The following is an 18,807-nucleotide window of genomic DNA, read 5'->3' as shown; positions in this document are numbered from 1 at the left end:
AATATATCTATGCTGATGGGCGTGATGGTCTGGAACTAAGCGTTGTTTAAGGCAAGTTTCTGGCGTATTGCTATCTTGGCAGGGGAAAACACAGGTGCGCCACTGACTGAAAACAACCTAGGCAGATGTCAGCAGTGAATTGTCAACCCAGGCGCATCCCCAATGCATGTACACCCCGCTTGTCACACACACATGGACACATAGCAGTGCACAAACCCATAGCATGTGCCTGCCTTTGAGTATTTTCAATGGGACGTGAAGCGCAGAGTCACGCGCCTGCGAGCAGTGAACCCTGCGCATACTGCACTCAGTGTGTAAACCGCATGGAGCAGCAGAGCCAGCGTTTGATCATAGCAGTATATAATCTGGTTAGTATATCAGATTAAACTGCACCTTATCAGCAGTTTACCTCAATTAAAAAGGAGCATATTAAGTTGGGGTCAAACTTGGTGGTGTAATTACCTGTTTTAAAAAAATAATAACGCGTTACTTATTCCAAGGAGTGAGAAGATTTACCTCTGCTGGCCTGCAGTCTGGACTGTAGACTCAGGTTCTCCTCCTTTAACACCCGTATCTCATTGGACAGCTGAGTGACGGTGTCCAGGCCCTGAATATAGATGTTAGTTGGTGCTGCTGTGGGAGACAGATCATAAAATATAACATCAGTAAACTACAACATTATTTACAATTTCATTTTACTATAATTTTACATTAAAATAATATACACTGAAATGCCAAGTATAGCTTGGGAACGCCCACACTTGTAAAAGTTGTAAAATGCTATCTTTTGAGTGAAGCTGAATACCTAATAAAAACAGACAGTGCCCTTTGTTTTCTGTTTTATTTTTTATAAAATTACTAGTGATCTCAATGTAATAATGTAATGCATGTGGGTAATCTGGAAACATTAACATGTAATCTTGGTTAAATTCAAATTAATCACATTCCTAAGCCCTGTGATATATCAGCAGTTTTACTTATAGTATAAAAAGACATAAAAATATACTAAGAACAAAAACATGTCATTGCTACTGCTGAGTTCAGAATGCAGCTGGAATATTTTTAATTTACGCTTAAATCTGGATTAAATCTCATAACTGACTCTCATCACCCTCTTTTAATTTCAAGCTCTCAGTGCCTCGTTCTAAAAGTCAGGGCCCTTGAAATTCTACCAATGAAGTCTGGAGCTACTTTGAGTTTGTTAATGGTGTAATAATAGTAATTTCTAAACATGGGCAGCTCTATGCCCCTATCACCAGTATTGTACGCCTGTTGGGAGCATCAGTTAAAAGCTCTGTATTTGGAAATGCTTGGAATGAATAGAGTTATTCTAGAATAGGGCTATTCGAGAACAGTTCGCACTCGTTATTATTTTTAACTACAACTCAAGTCCATTTCACACCGGATTTCTCCTTTAAGTCTTAAGAAGAAGAACAATTGTGATTAATTAAAGACGATCAGTGTGGCTCATCTCACCTGTGTCTCTGGCAGCGGTGGCTAGACGGCCCTCCAGCTGCTGTCTCAGCCTCTCATTGGTCCTGATGGAGTCCTCCAGACGCTGGCGCAGAGTACGGATCTCACAGAGATGCTCCTCTATCAGATCCACACCTGATAACACAATAAATATTAAAGTTTTATTTTGTATAAACCTAAGAGTTTCAACACATTCAGCAGAAACAAAAAAACTGTAAACTTTTATCTATTCTGTAAACAGCAGCAACTTTCAGAATTTATATAAAATAACAATAATGTAACAAAATATATGATATGAAATTAATAAATTGACAAAAAAAATAATAATAAAGTACATAATATGTTCTTGTATTTTTAGCTCTATAAGGTGCACTTAAAATTTTCCCAAAAATCCTCAGTGCGCCATATAATCGTCTTTTGCCGTTCAGATTATTAGTCGCTAACTGCACTAATTGCTAGCTCTATTGCCATTCAGAGGTGAGTATTATCGGTCTGTAGCCTGCTGCTAACCCTGGCTAGCACTGCTGGAGCAACATTAGCATTAGCCACAAACTGTGGTAACTGCTAGTTCTTTCGATGTTCCAAGCTGAGTATTATTGGCCTGAGGCCTGCTGCTAACCCCGGCCAACACTGCTGGAGCAGCATTAGCATTAGCAGCTAACCATGCAAAGCGTTAGCTCTTTTGCCGTTCAGAAGTGAGTTTTATCAGCCTGTAGCCTGCTGCTAATCCTGGCTAGCACTGCTGAAGCAGCATTAGCATTACCTGCTAACCACTAGCTAAGGCTAGGACTGTAGCCTATACATAAATAAGCTACGTGGGATGAACAGCAAGCTGATAGCTCCCTGGCTTACCGGAACCCTCAGGGTTCCTCGGTCTAGCACTATCGGGCATCATTTACAAGCGAACCACGGCTAGGGCTAGTGGTTAGTTGCTAATGCTAATGCTGCTGCACCCAGCTTTAGTGGAAATCTGGAAGCTTACAGTAAAATAAATTAATTAATTAATTTAAAAAACAGAAGCGCTTTACTCACCCAATATGGATTTTATTCAATAAAAAAAGATGTAACAATATTATTATTATTATGTACAATAAAATATGGCACACCATTAATGCACACATACTAGAACAGGAGTTAATGCATAAAATATGATAGAAGCTATGTGTATTAATAATATTAAAGAACATTATATACCTGAGTGGCTGGTTCCTGGTGGGTAGCCAGGTGCTCCAGGAAAGCCTCTGATTGGCTGAATCATGTTATCTGTGCCCCACAGTGTACCGCTCCCCACCAGGCTGCTGTCTGTTTTCTGAGGCTGGTGAAGGGAATGATGGGATAGCTGGGTGTAACTGGAGGAATCGAGTGCTGTGGGTCCCATCAGTGGGTAGCTGCTCAGTGAGTGAGGTAAACTAAAACCTGCCCGAAACACACAGACACACACACAGAGAAACAGAAACAGTGAGACAGAGATACATGTTACTGGACTTGCGATGGAGATGTTCCCATTACGTGATCAGGTGTCCCAGTGAGATGGTAAGACCGCCTATATTGTTGGATGCACTACATGCATCAGCTGCAACAGCTTGGTTAGACCAGTGGTCTTCCTCCCTATGCCTGGAGAACTTACACTAATCCACCCCACCTGATCCAGCTAATTACTGCTTTCTGAAGTATTTGATTGGCTGATTAGTTCAAAGGAGAACTCTGGTGTAAAATGGCCTTTTTTTTTAAACATGATAAAAAGTACTTACCTTTGACGAATAGCACCCTTCAGCTCTCCCACAGAGTTACGAGATCCAGAAATTTTAACAGTTTGTCAAAAAAACCTTCAGACTGGATGACACGGGGCATAATTTGCTGCATAGCTTAGCAGCTGGTACCAGGAGTAAAGGCGGTGCTCGGAGCTGAATCTAGCATTATAGGATATAAACAGAAGTTTTCAATAAGCTTATTGTGCACTTTTTAAGTTATTAAATGTCAGGGCTTTCCAGATTCTAGCAAGGAGGTGTGGAGCTACTTTGAGCCTGAATAACGGTAGAAAAAGCGATTTGTAGGGGTAAATTATGCCCTGTCTCACCCAGTCTAAAGGGTGTTTGGAAAAACTGTTAAAATTTCTGTATCTCGGAACACTGTGGGAGAACGGAGGTGTGCTATTCATCAAAGGTAAGTACTTTTTTATCATGTTTTACTACAACAAAAGTCCATTTTACACCAAAGTTCTCCTTTAGGTTTGGCCAAAACAAATTTGGGATGAGGCAATATAGGGGTAGTAATGAGGTAAACACTAGTTCCCTGATTCAAACAGGTGTTATATAATAATAATTTGGTGTTATATTAATTGTTGACTTCTCTGAACTTAGAGTCAGGCTAATCAGTACTCTAGAGCTATTTTTAGCAAGACAATGCAAAACCACATGCTGCACACATGTTACAAAGGCATGACTGTGGAATGTCTTTTAAAAGACCATTAAGAATGACATTTTCTGTAGTAACATAACATGATCAGGATGTATCATCAGATATTAAAAACATGCTGAGTTTAAGCACTGCCAGCTCTTGTTAGCAGAGCTTCAGCCAGTATTTTTCTATTTTATCTGTGGGGTACATTACGGAAATTTGCATAGGTTTTTTTATCCTCCGAACCTGCCTATTGCCATTTCCCCAGCCCCATCTCCACACTAAGGGTTGCCAGATTTAGAAAGCTGTACACAAACTGTGTGCTGCAGCCATAGCAACGGGTGAGCGTGCTATTTTTCTGCTGAACAGGTAATCACTGAGCTTCAGTAAGGTTGATATCCATAGCTGGGCTACTTTAGAACGTTGAAACATATATATATATACTGAATCAACTCGTTGTTGATTGCCAGTTTGTGTCAATCAGGCAACCTGTGGCAGACAACTCAATCCAGTGTTTGGAAATTTGGACTTCTGTTGCCATTTCACAAGTGTTGTGAGAAGGAATGGCAACATAACAAAGTGGGAAATGCTTTACCATCCCAGGTTTGAAATGCAGGAACTATATAAAAAAAGTATAATCTAGAGATATACTTTGAACATACAGCTATGTGTATACACTAATATGTGTAGTACTGTAAAAGTGTCCCTCTCGCAACCGATTCACACTTCAGCATAACATTTAATAACATCAAGCAATGAGTTATTAATCACAAAAACAGTGTGCTCAAATATGATTTTACCTCCAGACCACATTGCCCTGCACAATTTAGGGGTTTCATGCTTTAAAAGACTACAATTTAGGTAGAGCTTGTTAAAGCAACATTAGGTAGTTATTTTACCTTAAAATAAAAACTTCAGAATCACTGTGATGCTCCACTGACTGTAAGTGCTATTTCAGACCTTTCTGCACTATGTAACTCTAGTGAAGCAGGCAGGAAACAGCTTCATGAGAGATCTGTGTAAGGCTACATCATTAAATATGCATAAACCAGTAATTCTAATCTACCGGCTAATCTCCACATGCTTCGGTCATGTACACTACCAGATCTATATCTCTCAGCTTGTCCTGAAATGCATGTGTAAAGCATGCTCTTTTTAACGGGGGGCTCAAAGCACTAATTCATCTACTCAACTGTAGGGGGAGCACATGAGCCAGAAATTCTCTTTCTCACATATACCTTAAATATCTTACATAATGCTACTTTATTTATCTGTTTAGTTGAATCATGTGTGCTAGGAGCACCACTCAATTAGATACCACATGCAGCATTAAGAACACCAAAGCACACGCAAAAACCACACACAATCTGTGTGCTCACTTCGGACCGGGGGCCTGCGGAGCCCCTGCTGATGCTGCGCCAGGGACACCATCCTGGGGTCAGGGCCAGAAAAGGGCAGCGGGTCAAAGGTTAAGTTACTGGAGGAGTTGGACCAGTGATGGGTCTGAGTCAGGGGCAATGAGCTGGACAGAAGCCCAGAATACACACCTATGGAACGGAGGAGGGTGAGAACATGTGCTGGATACCATATAAACAGGATGGTTTTGCCTAATGTAGACTTGAGTGACTCTGCCTACCTGTCTTACTCTCTTCAGGCCTGTAGGGGGAGATAGCGGACTGTATACTGTGAGGGGCAAAGATGAATGAAGGGCGGGCTGCAAGGAAATAAAGTTTACACATGGATTTATAGAAGGGCTTAGGATGGTGTATATACTATATATATATATATATAGAATGGTGTTTAAAAACTCCAGCAGCACTGCTGTGTCTTGATTTATTTGGGCCAGCACAACTAAAAAAATGGATAATAAGTGTAGAAAGAAGATATACATATATACATACAGTACCAGTCAAAAGTTTGGATACACCTTCCCATTCTTATTTTTTTACTTCAATTAGTTCTTGCACTAATCCGGATGAGTTTTTTTTTAAATAGGGCTATTCACTCAACTCTACCTCTTCACAACTTTACAACTGATGCTCTCAAACACATTAAGAGGCAAGAAATTCAAGTAATTAACTCTTGATAAGTTCAGCACAGCTGTTAACTGAAAGCTATTCCAGGTGACTATGGTATATATATGAAGTTAACGTATAGTTAATGTATTGTACATGCCTGCATCATTAGAGGTGGGAGCCGTTTCCTGAGCATACTCGCTGACAGCATCCACATCTGAACACAGCTCCAGATCCTCATTGGTCGAGCCCCTCTCATCTGATACAAAGGAAGTGCGATCTGACTGGTCCGTTGTCTCCGAGGGGGCGTGGCTGCTGGAGGGTGTTTCAGGGCGCTGCTGCAGTTTGGTGTGAAGAGACTCAATAATCTTGTCTTTCTGCTGGAGCTCCTTACTTAACCTATAGACACACACACACACACAGTGTTCTGTTAATTGTTTGTGTTGTATGGTTTGAAAAGAGAGGCATGGGCTCCTCTAAAATCAGGTGGAAACTGTGCAATTTTAGCCCGATTTTCAGCCTGATCTGGTCAGATGCGACTGAATTTCATGACTGGGCTGAATTGTTGCTTCATGATGCATCGTATGCAGAGTGAGAGGGGAAGCGATGTCCGATTAACTAATTAATCCAAACGAGCTGAAAATGAGCAGTCCTCCCAAAATTCCCTGTTTTCCCAATATTCACTGTAAATATTTCCATAAAAAAGCCTTTCTTTTGGAGTGATGGCCTTTCTCATATAAGTCCTTCACAAATGTACACGACAAATGATTTAAGTGTGAGCTTTCCACAATGCACCAGATTAAAAAAAAAAGGCTCTGTCCTTATCCATTCGTATGACTGCATTCGTACTTAATGTTGGGCATAAATGAGAAAAGTGGCATTGCAATACACAAGTAACAACTAAAGCTTCATGTGTTCATATGTTATTAAATATGATCTTGCATCACCTGCTGTCAGTGTGAAAAACATGAACAAATAAAGACATCACAAAGAATTACCTTAAAGCTAACAGCTCATGGCCCATTTTGTCATCCTGCATCTCTGACCGATCTCCTGCAGATTAAGACAGCGGAACAGTGATCAAGCAGTGCACGGCATCAACATGATAATACTTGAATCTTATTTTAAAAAAGAATGAAATTAAAAAGGAATTACACAGACAGTCACTATAAATACAGATTTGGCAGCGGAAGTGTTTAGCTGTGAATGTGTTGTTTATCCGGTATAATCTATAATCTACTATAAAAACACTACAGAACAGAACACTACACACCTAGGGCCCTATTTTAGCTATCTATAGGAGAACTGTAAACCGTGCACATAACAGCTTGATTTAGGGCGTCAGTGTGTCTTTGCTATCGTAACAACGGGAGAAGTACACCTCAATGAACGCTAGCCGTGGTTAGCGCTAGTAAACAATGCTAATACTAATCCAGCCTCGGTGCTGGAGAAACTTTACTGAAACTCCTATGCTATACTTAAGCAGAGTGGCTTTACTGCTCCTTAATACCTGACTGATAAAATTCATACATAAGACACACCAGATTATAAGATGAACTGACTATTTTTGGTAAAATTAAGGGCGCCTTATAGGTTGAAAAAAAATCTGGTACCTCAATTTGACGTGGTTTATTTAAAAATGTAAGGTTTGATCTATGGTGTAAACATCACTAAAGGTGTGATCCTCTACCTACACAGTATAAGGCAGGTGGTTGTAATATAATGGCAGATTAGTGCTGGTGTGTGAACTCACGGCCACTGATCTTAATGCTGATCCTCTGAGCGAGGGAGGAGCTCTGAGAGAGCTGCTCTCTGAAACTCTGGCCCATGTAGTAATCGATGTCGTTGGCACGGAGAAGCTCCTCGAAGGCTTTGGTGGTGTCTCCCAGGTGCTGTGTGAGGATGTGGCAGATGCCCCGCCCCTCACGCATCCTCTGCCGCAGGTGAGACAGCTCCCGAGCTTGAGCCTGGATCAGTGTGTTGTACTTGCTGGGAGGAGGGAATGACAAGTATAGAATATGAGAGCTTTACAAGAAAGATCTGAACCTCTATGTACTTTATGCAACCTGGTGTGTTCTTTCGATGTGTCCAATAATTTTGTTAATTTGTTTTATGTCTGAATGGATCTCATATAATGTTGTATTTGTTAAGTGTGCATTGAAAATAAACTCTTCATCCAAAACAGAAACCGCGAAAACATTTGGCTGAATACCAAATATGACATTTTTCAAACACTGCATAAATTAAGTGGTCTAAATCTATTTTTGTCCTGATTTTCAAAGAAAAGGCAATTAAAAAAATACCTTATAAAAATATATAGCTCTGAAAAAAAAAAGAAACCACTAAAAATGATGAGTTTCTTTGATTTTACCAAATTGAAAACCTATCCAAAAGCAGTGTGTAAGACTGGTGGAGGAGAACATGCCCTAAAAGCATGAAAACTGTGATTAAAAACCAGGGTTATTCCACCAAATGCTGATTTCTGAACTGCTTTTGTCCTGCTTTTAAAAAAAAAGCCAATTTAAAAAACTACCTCCTAAAATATACAGCTCTGGAAAAAAAAGAAACCACTAAAAATGATGAGTTTCTTTGATTTTACCAAATTGAAACCCTATCCAAAAGCAGTGTGTAAGACTAGTGGAGGAGAACATGCCAAAAAAGCATTAAAATGTGATTAAAAACCAGGGTTATTCCACCAAATGCTGATTTCTGAACTCTTAAATATGAACTTGTTTTCTTTGCATTATTTGAGGTCTGAAAGCTCTGCATCTTTTTTGTTATTTCAGCCAAAACGCAGAACTACACATATTCAGACCTCTAAAAGACATATAAAAACACCAGTCGCTCTCACCCAGGCCAGGTGGCGCTCTTCCCCTCCTCTGTTTCTTCTTTCCCGTCCATTCTGCTGCTGCGGATTTGGCTCTCCAACGATGCCACGCGTGATACCAGCTCCTGCAGCTCCTTTCTGGACCGCAGTGGACCCAGCGATGGTCCCTCTGACTGCCAGCCCTCATCCTCCTCCACCCCACTGTGGGCTGGGGATGCTTGGAATGCCCAGTTCACCTAAATCAAAAGAAATAAAATGAATGATAATAGTGGGTAGAGCATTATTTACTCTGCTTTTTTCCTTTCTTAGAAGAAATCACTTTTTTGATGTCTTTCCTTTCAGAAAGGAAACAAACAGTGTTTAAGGAAACAGAGATACAGGGTCATTGTTATATATATTTTTTTAACAGTGTTGTTCAGTCTAGGCTTGTACCCTTACCCTGTACACATTGAAATTCCTCCCAAATCCCTTAAATGGTTTGATATTTGATATTATGCTTGTATTTCCTTTTAGAAGGTAATCAAATGTCTACGATAAAGCAGGAAACTGTGGTGGCAGCACAGCTGTAATATTGTGTTGCAGGGTCATCGCTATATTTTTCACCCACACTTTTTTTATTCAGGATGTGTCAGAACTGCAGGTTGGTCAGTCCAGTAATTCTTCTTCCACATCCATGCATTTTGTAAAATGTACATCATGTGGTTTTGCACCGTCTTGTCAAAAAATGCTTGGACATCCCTGGAAAAGGTGTGATTGTTCTAAGACAGGGGTGTCAAACTCATTTTCACAGAGGGCCACAAATTGGGGTCAAATTGCGAGATGCCAGAACTTAAAATATAACAAAATGTAACCAAATGTAATATAAAATGAATGTAACTACTCCTTAATGTTAAATAATTCTAAATGTATTACTTATTCAATTAAAACATTACAGTTGCATGGGAAAAAATATGTCTGCTTGTTGCTCTGTTTTAACATAAATCCTTTCAATTTGTCATGTTATGAAATCCACAAAATCAATCAATCAAACTTTTCAAGTGAATAAAAAATAACATTAAACACAAGTTATAATATTACGTTGGACATACTGAAAAGAATAAAAAATTGCGAGCTGCTAAGAACACAAACAATTACTGCAACAGCCTTGCATCAAACTAATGAGATGCTTTGATTACGATAAACATTTGTCTGCAAAATTACGGCAGCGTTTCCATATCAGCGACTACACTGCCGTGTAGTGGTGGTAAGCTGTAACTATGCAGGTAACACAATCGACATGCATTGTGGGAAATGTAGTTTTTGGTCAAAGCACGCTTCTGACTTTTTTTTTTTTTTTAGACATTAAGACTTTTTTTTTACTTTTAAGCTCTTGCGGGCCACATAAAAGGTCGTGGCTGGCCACATTTGGATGGCGGGCCTTGAGTTTGACACATTTGCTCAAAGATATCAATGTACTTTTCTTTTTTACTTTAAATGCTGCATCACAGAAGTGTACGGAGAACCAGGCTTTTGGACCTGTTGCTGATAATAGTCTGGATGGTCCTTTTTGTCTTTGTTCCAGAGCACACAGTATCCTATTCTCCCAAAAAAGATCTGGTATACTGATTCATCTGATCACAATACATGGTTTCACATGTGATTGTCTATTCCAGATGCTGCTAAGCCCAGAAAGCTCGACACTGCTTCTGGACATGGTTAACATAGGGCTTCTGTTTGGTACAGTAATGTAACTCCATATTGTATTACACTGCAGTAGCTCTATCATCTATTTGTGAATGATGGTTCTTGATGCAGTGCTGTCTGAGTGTTTAGCTTAGGCCTGTGTTTTTGCTCATAACACACTGAAATCCCAAATTCCTTGAATGGTTTAATTATATTATTGACTGTAGATGGAAGAATATGCAAACCCCTACTAGTCTTTCTATGAGGAATTTTTTTTTGTTTTTATTTTTCGCTTGTCTTTATGATACAACAACATATAAGTATCATACCAATGGATAACTGTTGTATTTTAGAGAAACTCTGGTGGCAGCATGTCTGTAAGCACGTGTAATACCTTGCGTGGGGTGCGTTCGAGGCTGGAGGCGTAGTCGGAGGTGGTGGAGAGAGAGCGGACGCGGAGCTGCAGTCCTCGGATCACTTTGTGGCAGCGAGAGAGCTGCGCCCGCAGGTCCTGCACCAGGCAGCGCAGGGAGGACGTGTCGTCTGCCTCGGCGCCGCTGCTGTCGCCGTGCCAACCCCAGGACTTCCCGTCGCTGCTGTAGGGCTGCCGGGAGAGGGAGGTGCACATCTCCAGATCGTCAAACTCTGAAGAGGAAAAAAAATAAAAAATCACACAAATTACACAAATGCCTAGATATCATCTAAAATAGCTAAAAAAAAAATCACATGACCTGACAATGGAGGTGTATATGTTGTAGTTTAAGGGCCCTATTGTGCATCATGCAGATTGATTTAGGGCAGTGTCAGTGTGCCAGTTGTCATTCCCTTTAAGAGCCAGGTGAGCTCTGACTTTGGCATGTTCATATCTTAACAGTGCTGCGCTTTTAAAAGAGTCTCAACAGAGGAAATTCCTAAACTCTGACGCTATTTTAACAGCACAGGTGCAAGGCGTGAATATATACTGTTGATGGGGTGTAAGATAGGAATGAGCATCGCAACGCACCTTGCGCAGGGCCTGTTATGCAGTTGCATTGCTGCAATATGTACAGCTTATCACAAAAGTGAGTACACCCCTCACATTTCTGCAGATATTAAAGTATACCTTTCATGGGACAATACTGACAAAATGACACTTTGACACAATGAATAGTAGTCTGTGTGCAGCTTATATAACAGTGTAAATTTATTCTTTCCTCAAAATAACTCAATATACAGCCATTAATGTCTAAACCACCAGCAACAAAAGTGAGTACAACCCTACTAGTCTACACCCCTAATTGTACAAACTGAGTTCAAATTAAGTCCAAATTGCTTGTCATTTTCCCTCCAAAATGTCATGTGACATGTGACTTGTCATGTGACTTGACTGTGTTACTAGGTCGCAGATGTGCATAGGGAGCTCTCATACTGGTCACTGAAAGTTCCAACACGGCATCTCATGGCAAAGAACTCTCTGAGGATCTTAAAAGACGAATTGTTGCACTACGTGGTTTAGAGATTAATGGCTGTATGTTCAGTTATTTTAAGGGAAGAATCAATTTACACTGTTACACTTTTGCACACAGACTACTTTTCATTGTGTCATTTTGTCATTATGTCATTTTCAAAGTGTCATTTTGTCAGTGTTGCACCATGAAAAGATATACTTTAATATCTGCAGAAATGTGATGGGTGTACTCACTTTTGTAATACACTGTAAGTTATGTAAGTCATATCAGTGCAGTCTGTAGTTTAGATCGTCAGTGTAAGTATGTGAGAACAAACCAGGGCTGCTGGCGTCTTCTCTCTCTGCTTCATTCTCACTTCGCCCGCTGGTCTCGTAGCCCAGATCCTGCAGATCCACCTGCACCTGCTTACTGTCCTGCTGCACTGCACTCTCCGCTGAGACACGGACACAGAAAACACTGTGTTAAACAACACAAAATTGTTAGATCATGCTTAATCCTGTGCTGCTGGAGTTTTTTAAACACTTCAGTGTCACTGCTGGACTGAGGTAGTCCAAGGCCCAATCCCATTTCACCTCTTGGCCCTTTCACTTACCCCTACCCCTTGTTTTCCAGTGTAGGAGGTGAAATCCTCCCCCTAAGAATTGGGACAACTCTTCCAGCATCACATGCATCATCAGGAGCGCTAAAGTTCAGTAACCGAGCTGCTGCTGCTGCTGGTTAACTAGGGCTTTAGGGCTTTGTTGTATGTCCTCAGAAAGGGGGGAGATGTTCCAGAAAATAATTATAATTGTCCATTTTTTTTAATTCTCTGTGACGAGGAGCTGAAATTATTTTTGATTAGCTTTTATTTTATTTTATTTTTCCTTTCCACCTTAAATGCTGCAGCTTCTGCCGTCTATTGCACCATTTAAGGTGGAACGGGAAAGTTAGCTAGCTAGCTAGCAATCTTTTTTATGCTTGTTATGAAGAATTCAGCCATAAAACATTGAAACCTCATATTAAACTATGGTAATATAGTGCTAATCGTCACTTTTAACAAGGAAAATACTTTTGCATTTGTGGGCTTCTCATACCCCTTCATTTAAAGTGTGCATCTGAAAAATTTCCGTATGAAGGCCTAACAAGCCCTATCCCTTTCCCTAACCTACCCCTCCAGCCTAACAAGAATCAGGATTGGGATTGGGCCCAAAAGTAGTGTCCTCTGGGTAACGATGAAGCACTAATGGATGACCTACACTGTAAACTGTGCAACAACAGATTCAGAACTTCTATAGATATGTGAAATATATTTATTAATACATAGGCGCTTTATTAGATTTATTAAGTTTACTGCTTCATTACTCCATATAAACCTGTGGTGAGGATTATTGGTTGTTAAATTCTTCTCACTAATAATTCTTGGTATTTAGGAGTATTTTATCCTCTTCAGTAACACAGATTATATGAAGTATGATAGAGAATTGTGTTTTGATATATTGAGTATCACAGAATCACAGTATGGTGGGAATGTATTGTGATAATATTGTATTTTATCTAGTGTGAATGTTCACTCACTCAGTAGCTCTCTGTAGTCCTTCAGCTGTTCGGACTGGGCGTGTACTGTAGCCTCAGATACCATCAGTCGTTCCTGTAGCTCTCTGCTCTCCTGCCGGCTGAAGGCCAGGTCGCTGCGGAGGCGCTCCGCCTGCTCCCGGAGTCCTGCCTCCACGTGCTGCCAGAACCCTGAAGAACCTCCACCTCCTGCAGAACTGGACCCTCCGCTCTCACCGTCCACCTCCCGCTCCATAGCTGGATCCTTCAACCCCACACATTATTATTCACCAAAACTGTAGTTCATCAGCCAAACGTGTCAGTTTTGTAGACATGGCACTTTAAGGAACCGAAGAATATTGGTTTCTGACATTGTGTGACAACATATGTAAATATGGCTGTAAATAGAACTATTATATAATGCATTTTTCACACTATAAAGGGCACTTAAAATCCTTAACTTTTCCCAAAAATCGTCAGTGTGTCTTGTGTATGAATTTTACTAGACAGATTGAAAGAAGCAACTAAGCCGCTAAGTGCTAGCTCTTTCGCTGTTCAGAAGTCAGTGTTATCAGACTGTAGCCTGTTGCTAACCCTGTATAGCACTGCTGGAGCAGTATTAGCATTAGCCGCTAACCATGCTAATCACCAGCTCTTTTACTGCTCAGAACTTAGTAAGAGTATTATCGGACTGTAGCCTGCAATTTTACCATTTTATAACAAGCTACGTGGGACTAACCGCTAGCTTTTATTGCTCTGGTTTATCGAAAGCCCAGGGTTCCTCAGTGTTCCTGGCTGTAGCTAGCGGTTAGCCGCTAATGCTAATGCTTCAGCTTTAGTGGAAATCTGGAATTCTAAGCTTACTGTAAATAAAAGGAAGCACTTTATTTACCTAAATAAACAGTTTTTATGAGACAAATCTTTGTAGATTAACATCCAGTACTCATTTGACTTTAAAAGAAAATGTCTTTTTTTTTAAAGAATTACAGTTTTGTTTACTTACCTTAGCTTAGCTTTACACCCCCGATACATGCTGAATTATTAGGAAAACATGGTGACACCCCTGTTTCTTTCTAGTGTCTCTTAAAATGCGCTTTATAATCCGGTGCGCCTTATAATGTGACAAATGTGATATATTTAAAGACATACATTTTCACAATAAGCAATATTTATCTTTTATCTATAAAATGTACTGCAATTCACCCAATACAGGGGCTAATTAGACTTTGTGTAATGAAGTGTGCGGTTGGGTATGTGTTTTTTAAGCACTGATAATACTGATCCAAAATATACCTAAATAAATACGCAGAGTCTGCCCAAAAAAGGTCATTTAACTAAGGATTTAACTAAGAGCCTTTATGTGTAAATCTGTGCTGCACATCCCATTGAAAACACTGTGTTTAAAGAGTTCAGCGTTTCAGCGTTCTGTGTTAAAGCAGCTTTAAACTGCACATATATACACTGTGCTGGTACACAGAATCTTCCTGATATATTTACTTCCTTGCTCCTGCGCCAGACAGCTCTGACCAATCAGAGGAGACAATGTGCTTGCGTAGTATATTGGTGCACATTTTGGTGTGTTTAGGTTTTTAGGTGCCTGTGTGAAACCAAACCAAACAGAGGGAGAAACCCATCAAATAAACAAACTCATCAGCTGATTCAAACCATAGAAGCTTTCACAACTACAGGTGTGAAAACGCTCTTACTTAACAATGTATCAATCTGTGGAGATGTTAGCTAGTCACCTGTGGTCTGTTGTGGTCCAGCAGGGCTCCGAGGTCAAGAGAGTGAGGTCTGGTACACTTCCTCTTCCTTAGTCCTTCTCTCAGGGTAACAGGTGGGGGTCCACGCTTTCCCTGAGTGGCCCGTACATCCTTTTTGTCGTCCACCTCTTTGTCCTCGTCCTCGAACTCCTCCTCCTCCTCTTCCTCTCTGAGTGGACGGGCCTGGTCATGGAGATTCAGTCTGTCTGTGTCACTTGGCTCCCACCTTCCGCACCTCCCATAAAGCACTTTCTCTGCTCTCAGTCCAGATCCGGATGTGGACTGCAGTCTGAATCCAGATCCACTTTCACTCTGCTGTAGCTCAATGTTTGCCTCCTGCAGGCTTGGTAGAACATTTCTGCAGAAAATACAATACCGGTCAAACGTCTGGAAATTCACACCTGAAATTCAGGGGGTTTTCATTATTTTCGGAACAACATATGGAATTATTTAGTAAATTAAAATGTCTATATTTTGGATTCTTCAAAAGCCCTATCCGGACGGGATTAGTTTCTCAGGGGGAAGTCGGAAAAACATATTTTACACTTCTACTTAGTGATAAAACTCTTTCATCTGAAGTTTTTAGGCTTTCTCTGTCATATGACATTGAGTTCAGTAGCTCCTCCATTTCCACTCCATGAAATTGCGCGCCCAATGTGTAACTACGGTGCGTGACAGTGGACAAATAGCTATTTTATTAAACGCAAGGAGACAAAAATTACCTTTCCACCTTTACCATTCAGCCTGTAATTTTCTTAGAGGACGTCTGAGAAAAACACATACATGGTAATTCAGGACAGGAATAAAATCACAGAGGACCCCTCCAAAAAAGAGAAAATGGTAACACTTTACTTTATGGCCTTGTTGATGCTCAACTGACATTCAACTAACACTGAATTGAATGTCCATTAAATTTAACTTAAGCCTATGTTGAATATAAATGATTAAAAATAGAACATAACTCTACACCCAACCCTAACCTTAACCCTTAATCAACCCTAAAATCTAACCCTAACCTTAACTCTTAATCTACCATAAAATCTAACCCTAAACCCAGTCCTAAAATATTAAGATTAGCGTTTGGATTAGAGTTGAATGTAGGATTATATTCAATAGAGAATCATTTACTTTCACCTTTTAGTTCATTTGCATTTAATACAGATGTAGTTGAATGTTAGTAGAATGTCAGTTGAGCATCAAAAAGGCCATCAAATAGACCATCCAAGTAAAGTGTTATCGAGAAAATGACCCCAGAACCCCTGAGAAATGAATCCCATCAGGACAGGGTTCAAGTAGCACCTCTTGCTTAGATTAGACAGTTTTGCACATGTTGGCTGGATTTTCTCAGTCAGCTTTATGAGGTAGAGTCTCCTGGAATGTTCAGCTTTCAGTTAACAGCTGCGCTGAACTCATCAAGGGTTAATTACTTGAATTTCTTGTCTCTTAATGTGTTTGAGAGCATCAGTTGTAAAGTTGTGAAGAGGTAGATTTACAGGTATACAGTGAATAGCTCTATTTGAGTAATGTTCTAATCCAGATTATGGCAAGAACAACTCAACTAAGAAAAAAAAAATACTTTAAGAAATTAGGGTCAGTTTGAAATTTGAAAGTATTCTCAAGTGCAATCTCAAAGTTTATAAAAAAAAAAATTCTGTGTGTGTAATACCTGCTGTGACAGAGTGTGGTTGTGCCAGCCTGGCTGAGCTGGCTCTTCCCCTCTCCCATCTCTCTCTCACTTTTCTTTTTCTGCTCCGTCTCATCCTGCCATCCTTCGACCGTGCCCCCCTTGGACAGACCCCTGCTTACTGGACCTCCCGACATTGCAGCATTCTGCCAGGACAAGACAGGACAAGTATGTGTTGGATTAATACTGAATTAATAAAAATACCATAACCTGTTAGCATAAGGTTACATGCATTAGAGCTCAGAAATCTAAGTCAGTATGAACTTTCGTAGAATAACCCACCTCCATTCAACCCCAGCATTCTAAATGTCAAGACTTACAAATAATGATGTACATTAACAATAGAAAACATAGAGGTTCAAGGCAAAGTCATTTTTAGACAGGGCCTAAAGGAAGACAAAGGGAAATAGTGGGATAGAGGAGGTTAGTAGTAGTAGTTTGTCTGTTAGAGGTGTTAGGAGAGTAGGTGCTCTTTGAAGAGCTCTGTCTTCAGGAGTTTATTAAAGATAGTGATAGATTCTCCTGATTTGGAAGTAGAAGGTAGTTAGTTAGAGGTGTTAGGAGAGTAAGTGCTCTTTGAAGAGCTCTGTCTTCAGGAGTTTCTTTTTTTTTAGGTAGCGAGGGATGCTCCTGTGCTGGTAGTGGAAGATAGTTTTAATTACAGAACTTAAAGAATTATAGACACATCATGACTGCTGTCTGTCTGTTTTTTTAAAAGCTAAAATGTAAGTGCATGTGTTTACCTGGTGTGTGTTAGCCAGACTCTGAGCGGTCAGTTTCACATCATCATCCTCTATGCTGTCTGTGAACTCCTCACTGCTACTGCCAGCGTCTTCTTCGTCATCATCTTCATCATCGTCGTCCTCCTCGTCCTCAGTCTCGTCTGAGCTGTAGGCTGGAAGGAGAAACATAGTACAGAACTTAAGGTACGCATTTTACTTCTTTCCACATTTCTCTTTATCCCGTTAACGTTCCTGCTCTTATGGAATTCCTCTGTTTATGTTTTAATGTGTTTTCCAGTCTCGCTCACCCTTTTCCAGAAATATCCACAGCCAGTCATGAGACTAAAGTGGAAAAGTTTATAAGGAGCTCCTGAGCCAAAGCTGTCTAACTGAAGCCCTGCCCATTCCCTTTCTCTCTCTTCCTCCCTCCCTCCCTTTCCTCTCTCTCACTCGCTCTATCGTTCTCTCTTCCTCCCTACCTTTCCTCACTCACTCTCTTTCACACACACACACACACACATATAAATAATACAGAAACTCTTTACTGTATACTGTTTTCTATCTAACAATCTGAAAAAGCTTAAACTAAAAAACTAACCCCTCTCACCGTCGATCCACATTGTTCTGGTATTACATGAATAAATTATATGAAGTAAAAGCAAAACAAAAAGTCTATAAATATATTATGAGTCACAAAAACAGACAGACACTGGCTCACTCCATACAAGCACACAGTCTGAACCTCAGCACAGTGACGAGAGCTACAGTTACATAACCTCAGATCACATATTTCAGCCCTGGAGCTCTGACACAGAGAGAGAGAAGAGAGAGAGAGAGAGAGAGAAAGAGAGAGAGAGCAGAGAGAGAGAGAGAGAAAAAGAGAGAGAGAGAGGGTGAGAAGAGAGGTAGGGAAAATGTGAGAGAGCAGAGAGAATGAGAGAGAGAGAAAAAGAGAGAGAGAGGGGGGGTGAGAAGGGAGATAGGGAAAATGTAAGAGGGAGCAGAGAGAGAGATAGAGGGAGAGAGCTCTACATCACAGAAATCAATTAAACAGTCTAATCACAACTCTTTTTAAATAATTACAACTAATAACACTGTATATATTACATTTATTATTTTTTACCTTTTGTATATTACTACTTGTTCCATTGCTTTGGCAAAAGTTGTTCATTGCAATTTATGCCAATAAAGCTATATTTTTAATTGAAAAATATATAATATTGAGAGAGAGAGTGAAAATAGGTAGGCAAAATGTGAAAGAGAACAGAGTAAGAGAAATAGAGAGA

The 18,807-nt window shown here is 40.2% G+C and overlaps 1 protein-coding gene across 7 annotated transcripts in view; it reads right to left on the bottom strand.

The window, feature by feature from the left end:
• LOC103021361 (myomegalin) overlaps positions 1-18,807 on the bottom strand; it is a 116,759-nt gene that overhangs the window by 18,960 nt on the left and 78,992 nt on the right. For 6 of the 7 annotated variants that reach the window (XM_022679285.2, XM_022679281.2, XM_022679278.2 and 3 more), the window contains 15 exons: positions 17,543-17,694; positions 16,782-16,945; positions 15,098-15,473; positions 13,377-13,617; positions 12,139-12,255; positions 10,769-11,019; positions 8,737-8,948; positions 7,639-7,874; positions 6,884-6,938; positions 6,046-6,284; positions 5,507-5,584; positions 5,250-5,417; positions 2,668-2,889; positions 1,477-1,608; positions 517-633 (listed from right to left, as the gene is read on the bottom strand). In XM_022679285.2, coding sequence (XP_022535006.2) covers positions 517-633; positions 1,477-1,608; positions 2,668-2,889; positions 5,250-5,417; positions 5,507-5,584; positions 6,046-6,284; positions 6,884-6,938; positions 7,639-7,874; positions 8,737-8,948; positions 10,769-11,019; positions 12,139-12,255; positions 13,377-13,617; positions 15,098-15,473; positions 16,782-16,945; positions 17,543-17,694 — 2,760 coding nt within the window. The remainder of the gene's footprint in view (positions 1-516; positions 634-1,476; positions 1,609-2,667; positions 2,890-5,249; positions 5,418-5,506; positions 5,585-6,045; positions 6,285-6,883; positions 6,939-7,638; positions 7,875-8,736; positions 8,949-10,768; positions 11,020-12,138; positions 12,256-13,376; positions 13,618-15,097; positions 15,474-16,781; positions 16,946-17,542; positions 17,695-18,807) is intronic. The other variant, XM_022679284.2, reaches the window with a different exon arrangement.

This window comes from Astyanax mexicanus, chromosome 4 (assembly GCF_023375975.1).
Source record: "Astyanax mexicanus isolate ESR-SI-001 chromosome 4, AstMex3_surface, whole genome shotgun sequence".
NCBI lineage: Eukaryota > Metazoa > Chordata > Actinopteri > Characiformes > Acestrorhamphidae > Astyanax > Astyanax mexicanus.
Note: the sequence above shows the minus strand (reverse complement) of the source record. Positions and strands in the feature narration are given on the sequence as shown.